The sequence below is a fragment of the Ictalurus furcatus genome, chromosome 10 (genome assembly GCF_023375685.1).
Source record: "Ictalurus furcatus strain D&B chromosome 10, Billie_1.0, whole genome shotgun sequence".
In the NCBI taxonomy this organism is placed as follows: domain Eukaryota; kingdom Metazoa; phylum Chordata; class Actinopteri; order Siluriformes; family Ictaluridae; genus Ictalurus; species Ictalurus furcatus.
The window spans coordinates 619,571-633,048 of NC_071264.1; the positions used below are offsets into that span (position 1 = coordinate 619,571).

The 13,478-nt window shown below is 36.1% G+C and overlaps 2 protein-coding genes across 14 annotated transcripts in view; one reads left to right on the forward strand and one right to left on the reverse strand.

Annotated features, from left to right (window-relative positions):
• The window catches only part of LOC128614058 (uncharacterized), a 367,857-nt gene that overhangs the window by 276,615 nt on the left and 77,764 nt on the right, over nt 1–13,478 (forward strand). The gene's annotated exons all lie outside the window — the stretch shown is intronic.
• LOC128614059 (uncharacterized) lies at nt 650–7,457 on the reverse strand. Of its 11 annotated transcripts, none has more exons than XM_053635346.1 (6): nt 6,948–7,198; nt 5,285–6,553; nt 4,853–5,015; nt 4,647–4,699; nt 4,306–4,432; nt 650–931 (listed from the first exon to the last, which is right to left on the reverse strand). In XM_053635346.1, coding segments are annotated over exons 2-6 (414 nt in total). In that variant the 5' UTR covers nt 5,354–6,553; nt 6,948–7,198; the 3' UTR covers nt 650–929. The 11 variants fall into 11 exon arrangements, with proteins under 11 accessions (XP_053491321.1, XP_053491315.1, XP_053491317.1 ...); XM_053635340.1 differs by lacking the exon at nt 650–931 and having other exon boundaries at nt 1,371–4,432; nt 4,647–4,760; nt 4,853–5,612; ... (1 more) ...; nt 6,092–6,553; nt 6,948–7,419; XM_053635342.1 differs by lacking the exon at nt 650–931 and adding an exon at nt 7,329–7,433 and having other exon boundaries at nt 1,371–4,432; nt 4,647–4,760; nt 4,853–6,553; nt 6,948–7,040.

Sequence of the window (13,478 nt, forward strand, 5' to 3'; positions counted from 1 at the left end):
TTGGGACGTTCGTGAGGCAGCATGCTGTGGCCAAAAAGCGTTGAAATACAGCTCATGGCTGCGAAACACGTAGCCACAGTGCTAGCTTTTCACATTTCTCCATCTCTCTCAAGGATATTCAGCTGGCCTGCCGTATTCGCGGAGAATGCGCTTAAACGACAACTCCGTCTAATATACACAAAGGCTCTTTTAAGAGTCACTTCATCGTCTCAGAAAACAGCTAATTTTATTTCTTGGGCTGTTTGAATATTTAGATAATATTTACAAAGAGAAGGGGACACATATTTGTATATATATATATATATATATATATATATATATATATATATATATATATATATACTGCTATGTATATTACATAATGTTTGTTTGTTTTATAGATGATGATGAACAGTGCAGAAGAGCCGTGTATTGTCCTTATGTAAAAACTAGACAATGCACAGTAATAACGCCGATGAGCTGTGTCTGTGTACAGTAGCCCAAATCTGCCTTCTGTTCCAGGAGGCGTTGTGTCTTGTGCTGGATGGAGCTTGACTGCCCTCGTGTGTCCAGTTTAAATATTAGAACGTGGTATGGAGAGAAAAGGATATATATATATATATATATATATATATATATATATATATATATATATAATCTGTGTGTGTAAATGATGTAAAAGGCTTTCTATCAACATTAGAAAAAGGTTAGTTATTAATTTTGTATTTTTATGATAAATATAGTGCTATGAATATTACATAATGTTTGTTTTTATAGAAGAGCCGTTAATTGTGGTTATGTCCGAACAATACAATGCACAGTAATGAGCTGTATCTGTAAAATAGCCCAAACCTACCTTCTGCTTCAGGTGGCGTTGTGTGTTGTGCTGGATGGAGCTTGACTGCCCTCCTGTGCCCAACCTCGGGAACGGCAATTTCCCAGCAGCGGTATTCTGTCATAGGAGTACATTTGTAGTTAGGCCCGAGTTGGGTAAGAAATATTACATGGTTTATATTACTGTGTCCCCTTTTTAACCCGTTCATGATCATTATTGTATACATTACAAAGATAAAGGTAATGTTCTTCCCTATTTGTGGATATTCTCGAAGTGAAATAGATGAGGCCACCTAGGGAACACTAAGTTATCTAGGAGCAGTGATGAGAATGACATGTCTAGTAACATTAGAAATACATTAATAATGTTATTATAATAGAAATCAAGGTGTGCACTTTAACATTATAAAATATACATACACAGCAAAATCCACAGAAACAAATCCACTCTATTGGATTTAATGTAAACACTTTTAAAGTGTCCGGAGGGGTCCACACTCCACATTGGGATTTTAACACTTTAATAGAGTTCACATCAACTTTTTGTATAGTTGCAACTGAACACTACTCAAGTGTTAGTTTCTCAACACCAGTGTGTAGTGTTAGAAATTAATTCTCATAGGAGTAATTCATTAAATCTCATAGTGGTAATTGCATACTATTAAATGAGTTGCCTCTAACACTATAAAGTGTTAATATGCTACTGCACAATTAAAATTACATTTAAATGATTACAAATCTAAAAGGCAAATAAAGAAAAAAACCAAGTTGGTTGCTTTATAATGGTTTTATTTTTTCAAGGGCGTTAACATTACTGACCCCTCATGTCAAGTCTTTCTAAATATAACAATTGGGCACTATGTACTCTCTTTGATTAATCTCATTAGAGCACTGCTGGTCAAATGGCCTAAAGTGTGTCAGTTCATTCACAGAGATGACAGAAAACTCATCCATTTGGTTATCTTCCATAGAGTATGCATTGAAGTGGTCATCATAGAACATAGTGCTTTCATAATTTCCTGTAATGTAAAAACACTTCATATATTATTATAATCACAGATCTTTTTGAACACAGGGAGATCATAGGTACATCCAGTGCATATGAACACACCAACATGATACTCAGTACCATAATGTCTGACCCACTTTGTACTTGTAACACTCAAACAGGCTTCTAAATATAATGTCTGACTGAGTTCTTCCCCACCTTCAAGTTACAGATGGTTTTTGATGTTGTAGGACCAGATTCAAACCTTCTAAAACAATACGTTTCACAGTTAAATGCCAACTGACGTTGATGTTGCTTTACTAATGATTTAATGAGATTCTTGAAATTTTTGACATATTTTTTAAAAATATGGTACTTAGCTTCAAATCGCATTCACCACATATGGATAAGAGGGCCAATTTTTTTTATGCATCTCAGATAGTGCATCATCAAGTGATGCTTGGGAATCGACCTCTTGTCAGGAAACAATTCTTTGAATAGAGTATGGTGATCACAGATCAGATGTTTTAAGTAACATATCATCCCATCATTTATGGTGTAGGAGAACACTATATTGACAATCTGTATCGAAAGCAGGAGAAAGTTCCAGTGATTGTTATTCCTTTCAATGACCACCAAATATCAGTGGAGTGTTATGCAGAAGAGACCATGACTGTATGGCATTCAAACCCAGGTGTCTGCCTTTATCATCCATTTTTAACCCACTTGGTTTGTTTTTACAGTCTGTGTAACCATAATTAAAGCTCTGTATCCTATTTGACAATGTGTTCAAAGAGACATAGTCCTGTTTAACAAGGTACTCAAAAACCAGTTTAAGTTCATACTGTACCACACCCTCTAGCAGATCATGAATGATGACAACAGCATAGTTATCAGTACAATGGAAATACTCTAATGAATTATGCACACATGACTTTTTGACACCATATATTGACCGCAGTTCAGGATTTTCATTTAGTGCCTTACAGTGTTCAGTATGAAGCTCTTTGGAATGGAAAATTAACCCAGAATGATCTTCAGTAAATATAGATTGAACTTCTTCCTTACTAATTAAACAGAACCTACAGAAATTAGTTGCACTGAAATATTCCACAAATCCCAGTAAGCCATTTAAAGCCAAATTATCTCCTTTTACTTGAATTACTGAGCCAAACAATGGTTGTTCAAAACAAGGAAGCTGTATGCCTTCGGTTTCTAAGATTTTCAGGTCATCAATAAGGGGCTTTAGTATCACATCAAAACCGTATGTCTTAAGATCTTCCATGTAGAATAGAGCTGCAAGATGTACATTAATCAGTACAGAGTTACACTTGAGTGGAAGATTTTTTTTTTATAGAGTAAAATAGATACAACCAAGTTTGTGGATCCCCCTCTTGGAACCTAGAGGGTTAGCAGTTTCAAAATCGTTGTAATAGAGTAGAATCTGTAAAGCGTGCTTTTGCTGCGAGAACAGTGCATGGTTTTGGAAATACGACCCATCATTAATGTCTTTGTTAACTCCAATTCCACTCTGTTTGTCCTGTAAAAAGCTCTCTCTAACTTGACCGTTTTTGAATATGGATTTCAGTGTACCCAGAATGGGTACATACATGCACTTGTCCGTTACGGGAACCTGACTATAGATACCTGTAGTTCTATCTCTGCGCAAATCCATTCTCACCCCAAGAACACATTCTTTAGGTTCAACTATTTCCCATTTCTCATCATAATATTTATGTCTCCTTGACTCAGTGTTTAATGCTGAAAAAGGATTACCTAAATGATCAAAACAGTGTTCAGTTCTTCTACAAGTGTCTGAACTTGTACTTTCAGGAGTATCAGTTTTAAGAACTGCATCTCGTGCTTGGATTTTAACATCATTAACAACTTCTTCCACTGAATAAACAATTGTTTGGACAGCACTTTCAGAAAGACCTGATGCTTGCAAATGAGCAACAATTGATCCACACATTGAAGATAGCTGACTTGTAACAACAGAACTTTGTGAAGTATGTAAAGTGGCAACAGAATTTGGGCGATCATTTGAACATTCCGCCTCATATTCTCCCTGAGTGGAAAGATCCTGATTAGTATCAATCTCTTGATCCATAGTGTGACTATGTACCTTGCTGAGGTGTTTTCGGAAGCCACTACAAGTACAAAATGATAACGGGCGACCTGGCTCTCCACATTTTAAATGTAACTTTTTGCTAAGATATAAACCATGTTGAAATTTTAAATGTTGACGAAGAACCAAACAAGTTCTGAGGTGTGCTTTATGTACAAAACATGTTAACATTTCCAAGGCTGTTAATCTCACTGCAGCAATCATGCTCGAAGTTCTTTAACACGCGGGCTCTCCTTTGCTCTTCTGACATCGATGTTATAGATAGTGGTTTGGATAAATGTGTAGAAATCACAAAGAGCTTCATCATATGAGAAACTGAAGACATAGTGAGCTTTGAACAGTTCATCAAAAGCTGCCACTGATGTGTGCGCCTTACATGGGATCGCCTTTTGGTCGATAATAACGTAGAACTTTGGGATATCCTTCTTTCGCTCACTGATACAGAGGAGGAATGGTTGTCTTGTGTCAGCACTCTCAATGAAGGTAGTCACACTGGCTCCTTCCTGAAGGTCAGCAAAGGGACATAAAATAAATATGAAAATAAAACTGCATGTTTTTTTTTACATTATCACTAGCACCGTCACATCTTGTTTGCAGGTGGAGTAAGCAAAATGAGATTCAGGTCTCAGAATCCCAAAATAGTCTACACCTCAAGAGTTCCTAAAATTAAGATCTGATGTTTAAATATTAACTTTTGCATATCTTAAAATAGCTCACAAGCTGGCTGGTTGCTTGAGCTGAACTGATCTTGGATGTTTTTTTTCTGGCCTCTTGAGGTTGGAGGGAACAGATGCAGCAGCAAAAGGATTGAGGACATATCACTGTCCCATCCTAAAGACATCACAAAATAATTAAATGATCTCTCTTTAATAATTTTTTTAAAGACTGGAACATTTTTAAAATACAAAACAGTTTATACTGACCATTGTAGTCCTCAGATTCAGGTTCAGTTCCTGACAGCAGCTCGCCCATATTCTTAAGAGTCTTGCAGTCTGCAATGATTTTTGGCTTGAAGAATATTGACCACTTTGCCAGGAACTTCTGAGACACTTCGTCACCAAACATCATGGAGAAATCCTGGTCAATCTATAAACAAGGTTTATACAGGTTTAAACATAACGGACATAAATGGATAAAAGGTCAAATACTAAAAATTAAGATCTGCTGTGTTATTTATGCATACATTTGGGATATAAAAGATTAGAACGTTGAATTTCTCAGATTGGACCGGCCTGTTGTTGTTATGGTGATCACTGAACAACTCCTTTCTCTACTGTACCAGTGAACTCATTTAATAACTACAGAGAAGGTCATTTCCTTTTCAAAACTACTTCCAAAGCTAAAGATTTTCTTACCAATCCAGATACAGCAAGGAAACAAGTGAACAAATCCAGGACTGAAGATGATGCATCCTCACCGACCATCTTCTGTCGATACTGGAAAGTCACTCATCTTCTCTCTGACCACAGATTCATCAGTGGAATATCATATTGTAGATATCGCCTCCCTGCACTCCTCCCCAAATCGCTGTTGACAGGTTAACAGAGATTCTCGTCTGGTTTTTGGACCATCCTGAAGAACAGTCTTGGAATGACACCGGGAGCCAGCACAGGTGTCATGTTGAACTGTCTTGATCCTCCATGCAATGAAGCCAGTATTACCCTCAGGATCATAGTAGTGTTCCTGTTTAAGAAAAGACCCAAAGAGAGGCATCTCGTGCTTGGCTTCAAGAATGAATTACTCAACACAATAAGTTCACACAATGACTATATAACATTACAAAAACAAGTGGAAAATACAAAGCTGAGCAACCTATAAACACTCATCTAAAACAAGATCATTTTAACTTTAAAACTATAAAAGGGAAGAAAATATAAAAACACACTGGTTTGTGTTTTCAGACAGAACTTACATATCCATGTTTGGAGAAAGGATCTTGGAGGTATGGAAAAAGTGTCACAATTCCCAGTGCATAATTTGTCCTCACACTTGAGGATGGAATCCTCTTTTCAAAATAAATCAGTTCACTTTGCAAGCATGTATGTTTGCAAGAAGTTAAAGGATAAATTCTCCTTTTATAGCAACACAGAATAGCATTCTTTAGCTGCGCCACATGAATCTGTTGTGATGATAAAGGGAGGGAAGTGACCTCCAATTCTTACCCATGTAGCTCTAACATGTCTGCAACCAGGACGTTCACCATCTGTTTACGTGTGGCATCTGTTAGTGTTTTGGTCTTTTCATACTCCTTGAAGATTTCCTCACCCTTTGGATTGGCCCTCAGAACACAATCAACTTTCTGCCAAAACATCTTACATTGTTATGACATGCTCATGGAAATTTAAGAGGATTTTTAATGCCTTTCCTTTATGTCGAGAATACATTTACAAAACACTTCTACAGTTAAGTATCAATAATAAACAATTATGTAATTGAGGATTTTAAATGCATTTATTCAAAGCTTACCTGTCTTGCTTCATTCTGGTCCATTAACCCTGTTGGGTTCCTCCTCTTTCTTGTGGACTCAAGGACAATTGTGGAATCTGATGAATGGGATGAAGCTGGGGATAGTGGAGTCAGTACAGAGGAGGATGCTTGATCTGAGACCAGTTGAACATCCAGATCTACAAAATCACAGACAGAACAAAATCAATTTAAATGTACATGTATTTATCAGTAACAAAAGCATTTCAACAAATACTTGAATGGTTACATAAAAATATATAAAGTATATTATCTTCATTAAGTACTTTCCATATACGAATAAGATGTACTTAACGTAATGATCAATAGTATAGCAAATGATAATAGTTTGAGGTCCCTCAAAAAGATATTTTAGACTCTGCTCCTAGGTAACTTCATGTGTTCCCTACGTGGCCTCATCTATTTCACTCGAGAATATCCACAAATAGGGAAGAAGATTACAAAAATAAAGGTAATGTATACAATAATTATCGTGAACAGGTTTTAAAAAGGGGAGAGAGAGTAATAATAATGTAATATTTCTTGGCTAACTACCACAAACTTGGAACAGAATACCCCTTCTGGGAAACTGCCGTTCCCGAGTTTGGACACACGAGGGCAGTCAAGCTCCATCCAACACAACGCCGCCTGAAACAGAAGGCAGGTTTGGGCTATTTTACACTGACGCAGCTCATCAGCGTTATTACCGTGCATTGTCTAGTTTTCACGTATCAAGGACAATACACGGAGCTTCTGAACTGTTTAACAGCATCATCATTATGATTTAATTTTTAAAGAACGCACCCTCTTCTCTAGACATGGAAATGTTGGGGTTTTTTAAGTTTACATTGTCACACAGCAGCTGTACAGATATCTGGATATATTATTTCAGTGTCCATTCTTAAACACGACAGATGAACAAACAAAGAAACTAACCACATGAAAAGGTTAGATAGACCAATGATTAAACACTACTCCGTTCAAATGAATACAGAGGCCAGCTCTGATACCACAACGTTTAAAAAACTCGACATTCGCGGCGTCATAAACGGAACAACCGTCAAGCATACCATCAGGAAACTTATAGAACTCTGAATGTGACGTCATATCAGATCTTATGGCTCGCTGCTCCGATTTGACTATATATGTCTGTGCGCGCGCCGGGGAGACTGACCTAGACACGGTATAAGGACAGCACACAAACACATTTAAAACATATTAACACATTAACATTATATCATGTACATAGCAGTATAGTTATCATAATAAAGTACACAAATTTACTGCTAATATTAACATTATTAATGTCTTTCTAATCTTATTAGTCATTTCATTCTCATCACTGCTCCTACGTAACTTCATGTGTTCCCTAGGTGGCCTCGTCTATTTCACTCGAGAATATCCACAAATAGGGAAGGACATTACAGAGATGAAGGCTTAAAATTGCTTGAATGATAAAAAGTCAATAAATACGAAATCACTAAATAACTTTAAAGGGTTTATTTTCTATAGAACATGAATACAATCCTTTCACTCAAAATAGGACTCCCCGCTGCAGACCCTCCTCCAACGTTTTCAAAAAAGCTCCTAGCGTCATATCTAGCGACTTTTTAGACAAACCTTAGCTACTTTCCATAGAAGAGAATGGCCAGTACTGCCCGGTGAGTGTGAGGTCCTGCTTTCCCCCCGGAGACATGCCTCTCTCTGCGGCTACTCTGTTCAGTGAGGGGCAGAGAGGAGCAGCACGTTCTTTCACTTCTAACTTTCTCTCTGAGAGATTATTTTACATGGAAATATAGCACGAAATCACAGTGCACCCATTGTCTTTAACTTATGTGTGTGGTGGTTTAGTCAGATGACGTCACGGTTATAAAATCAGGATTTTAGCAGTGTAGATCAGCAGCTTGGAAAAGGTCATTTGGAAAGTGGAAAGGTCACTTGGAAAGTGACTGCTGGTGAACATGTAGTCTCTTATTGGGCCGTGGTTCAGTCACTATTTCATACTCGTCCTGTTGTCTGACAACAGAAACAGAAAAAATACGTAAATGAAAACAGCTTTATTGGGAATTTGGCTGTAAAGGGCTGACTTTAGGCAGAATGAAAATACGATGTAATGATGTAATGAATATGCTAATTAGCGCATGACATCATCTAGAAACGTTTGGACACAGTGCTCCTGTCACTCACTTGGAGTATTTTAACATTATAGTGAAGATGAATCAGTGCCTGGGAAATACAAATTTAGTCCATCACGGCTGGGAAAAGGAGCTATATTAAAATTGGCTGTGTTTTTATTATTATTATTATTAATAATAATATTTTTTGGAATTTAAAAAGAAGAAATAAAGAATATGTTTGAATGACATCTCTTGTATAGTCCGTGAAAACAAAAGCATACACAGTATTTGAAAAGTGCTTGAAAGCCCTGGAATTTCATTATGAAGCATCTGTACAGACTCTGTTATATGTACTATGTGATTGATGTATTAAAGATGCCTCTTGATTTCTGGGTTTAGCATAGTTATACCTCGGTTTGAGTTTAAAACAATAGCTAGATTTACTGGTAGAATATTGCTAGTTAAGTTTCTCTCACAAATATTATTGAGTAGATAAAGTATATTCAGTAGCTTTTCTGGGATAGTGAGAATTTAGGTTAATATAGTAGGAAACAAAACACTCAGATTATCCTGGTTGTAAGAACTGCTCATTCATCTGTACACCTTTACAGTTTTCACTGCAGATATATCATCAGCTTTATTGAACAATACTCAGAATCCTTGTCACCTCCCAGCCAATCAGTCATCAGTCATGATGAATTTTTGTATGGTTGGAAGCATGTTTAAAACACAGAAAGTGCTGAGATCATGTAAGAATGAGGTTTTACTCACTGGCATAAATGTGTTCACTTTAAACTTTGTTCCTTCCCTTAAACACTTACCTGCTTGAGAATTTCCAATGTTTGTAGAATGATGATTCTCAGTACAGCACATTACCAAATATTAATGGGCTTTTAATTTATTTGTTTGTTTGTTTGTTTGTTTGTTTGTTTACTTTTGTGAGACAATTATGGGATTTTCTATTTAATACATGTTCTTTTTTTTATGATTTTACATGATTTTTATCTTATTTGGCTCATCCTTGTTCATTCCCTTAAATCAACATTTCCCATTGTTAGTATCAGAATCTTATTTAACATGGAATATATTCAATAATCTGTAACTAAGACTCAATAAAGAAATTCTCATTACACAGTGTCCAGAATGTCTCTGAAACACTTCAGCCTATGATTAGCCATGGATTCCTTGGAGGACACTGTAGCAGTCTCTGAGGATTTCTTCTCATCATTCCACTGTAAAACCCAAACCACTAAATACTGGCTTCTTCTTCTTCTTCTTCTTTTATTTTGATTGTCAATGCTCAACTCAAACCAACAGCAGAATTATTACAATTATCAGGAATGATTGTGTCTAAAATCAACCACTGATTATATCCCACTTGTTTGTTTCTAGATTGTATGATTTATTTAGCCAAATCTAAACTCACCTCTCCATTTGTGTAACTGGATACTCAGGATAATGAAATTTCACTCTGGTTTCTTTAATTATAAATAAAACTATCAAATAAAAATGTGACACACTTTTAGCACAATGCACTCTCAGATCAATAGTGGCTAACTGTATTCCCTTTCAAAGGGAACTTCATGTTGCATTAGCTTAACACTATGGGTAGCGCCCTTGCTCTGAAGCTTATATTTTTTAAATTAGCATATGTCTACCAATATGTAAGCCAATCCAAATGTTTTACACTACAAATACAAAATGTCATGCACTATGAAATAATAATAATAACAATAACAACAACAAAACAACAACAACAACAACAACAACAACAACAATAATAATAATAATAATAATAATAATAATTATTATTATTATTATTGTCAAATAATCATTAGCATTGGTCAATCACTTCACTGGACAGAAATGTGATGTAAAAACATACTTAAATATAATTTAATCATTTAATACAGATCTACTGTAGTCTATTATACAAGTAGCATGCACGTGTGTTTTCTTTTTCACGTTCTTTTCAGGGAAAAACATATTGGAGGATATTTTGTTGATCTGGCACAAAAAATTAAAAATTTAATTACATTAAAAATAGGAAACCTTTTGGTACCAATGTTATAAGCACCAAGGGAACGTTTAGTGTGTGTGTGTGTGTGTGTGTGTGTGTGTGTGTGAGAGAGAGAGAGAGAGAGAGAGAGAGAAAAGGAAAATTGGTACGTGGTTAAAGAGTGTGTCGTGTTTATACACTCTAGAGGGGAAATGTTGAATAGTTGGAGTGATCAGCAGCTGTAGTTGCACCTCTGTAGCCCAGCGGTTCTACAGTAAGTGCTGATGGTCAGACCTGAATATCGGGTTGCCAGATCGAGTAATTTCAACTGTAAATTACAGGAGGGAGCTGGGGTTACGGTTAACATTCGGGAAATACGTCTAGGTCAGTAGTTACTATAAGCTGTATTTAATAAAAATAGAACCAGTATGTTTATTAGAAACTACTGTCTACAATATATAAGTATATCATATCAAAGTCCATATAACATGGTTATCATACTTAAAGCGACTTATTAACCCTAGAATGCATGAACCAAAAAACCTACACAAATGCATAAAGTGGGTCAAAATGAACCATACTGGATTGGATGGATTTCTTAAATAAATTGGTGTCCTATTTAAAATAATTATTTGATATAATGTATGATACACAAATGCCTGCAGTCCAGACCTTTCACCAATTGAAAACATTTGGTGCTTCATGAAATGAAAAATACGACAAAGAAGACCGAGGACTGTTGAGCAGCTAGGATTCTGTATCAGACACAAATGAGACAACCTTCCTCTCCCAAAACTCCAGCAACTGGTCTGCTCAGTTCCCAGACTTACACAGACTGTTGTTAAAAGAAGAGGGGATACCACACAGTGGTAAACATGGTCCTGTCCCAACTTTTTTTTAGACGTGTTGCTGCCATCATATTCAAAATTACCTTATTTTTTCCTTAAAATGGTACATTTCCTCAGTTTAAACATTTGATGTATTCTATGTTCTTTTGTGAATAAAATATGGGTTTATGAGATTTGAAAATCATTGCATTATGTTTTTATTTACATTTTACACAGCGTCCCAATTTTTTTTGAATTAGGGTTGTAGAAAACAAGGCTTGGATGCTAGAAATGCACTATAAGATTTTACAAAGAAACAAAGAAACAGAGGGGTATACATAGACAAACTAAACAAGAGCTAAAGAGTGATAATCATATGACTTGCTCAGTATCTTTCTGTGTTGTTCTTTCCAGCTGTAGTGCTTTTGAATGCTGTTATGGTGGAAAGTATAAGGAAGGGATTTGATTATCCAGTGTGGCTTGGAGAGATTGACACTTGTATACAATCTTTTTAGAATCTGTCTCAGTCTGGCTCGCATACAGAAAAAAATAAAATATTTGGTTATTTGATTCAAACAGAAGCAGATGTTTGTCTACTATAAGGAACTGAACTTTCAAAACAAAATCATAGGAAGCTTAACAACCCAAAGTTTAATCATTTATACTCTGCAACCTACAATTCCAAGCAAAGAATTTCATAGTACTGGATTATGTGTTACATTATGTGTTTACAGTACTTTTCTGGAAGCCCAGGTCTAGAATGTGAAACATATTATCTGAAATATATCACATATTTTATAAAACATAATGTGTTACTTAACTCATTAAAATGTGGCAACCCCAAAAAATGGTGGGTGGTGATGAAGCCAAAAGGAATATTCTAAAATGTTTTTAGAGATCAGGTATGCAGATTTTGAGGAATGCAGAAAGTTTTTAAATGTGCAAGAATGTAAAGTGTAGAATTTTCACTGATTAAATTCTCAGAATTTGTTAGTGCTTCACTGACTAATGGACTCTTACCCAGTCACTGACTACTGATGGTAGGCGTACTCTAGGTAGAATGCTTGTGCCATATTCTTTCTATTTTTGTCCTACTACAAACATTTTTAGGAAAAACACTTGTGGCAAGGTGGGTGTAGTCGGTGAAGGAGGGAAACAAACAAACAGCACACACACACACTCACTCAGACACACACACACACACACACACAGGGTTCTATAGTTCCACAGAACATCATACCACCAGCAGCAGTCTGGACTGTTGACACAAGGCAGGTTCATGCTGCTGATGCCAATGTCTGACCCTATCATCTACATGTCACAACAGAAATCAAGATTCATCAAATCAGGCAATGTTTTTCCATGCTTCAACTGTCCAGTTCCAGTGAGTCCACGCCCACTCTAGCCTCAGGTTCCTGTTCTTGGCTCACAGACAGGAGTGGAACCTAATATGGTTGTAGCTTATCCACCTCATTTGGTTAGACGTATTGTATGTTGCAAGAGGGTTTTCTGCTCCCCACACTTGTAAAGAATTATCATTACCATAGCCTTTCTGTCAGCTCGAACCAGTCTGTCTATTCTCCTCTGTCCTCTCTCATCAACAAGGTGTTTGTTTTTCTCCGCCATTCTGTGTAAACTCAAGAGATTGCTGTCTGTGAAAATCCCAGATCAGCCTCTAAAATTCTCAAACCAGCTCGTCTGGCACCAACATTCATACCATCATCACTGAGATCACTGAGATTCTGATGTTTGGTGTGAATATTAACTGAAGCTTACTGAAATACTTACCTGTATCTGCATGATTTTATGCATTGCGCAGCTGCCACATGAATTAGTTAAGTTCTTTTTCAAACACATCCTGCAGAAGCAAATAAGATCAGCACTCCAGCTGCTTTGAGTAGCCTAATGCAAAATGTATTCAAAATACTATTTTTCCTAAAACAAATCATTAAGAACTCCAAAACACCTGAAACTGGATTCAAGGCACTGTATACAGTGTTACCACCATTGAAATCACCATTTAATTACATATGCTTCAACAGTTAAAATATATAATAAATAAATAAATACATTATTATTATTATTATTATTATTATTAATAATAATAATAATAATAATAATAATAATATGTGTCATTTATATA

What these genes read in the sequence shown, in the direction of transcription:
- LOC128614059 (XM_053635343.1), bottom strand. Translation starts at nt 4,133, where the DNA reads ATGATTGCTGCAGTGAGATTAACAGCCTTGGAAATGTTAACATGTTTT.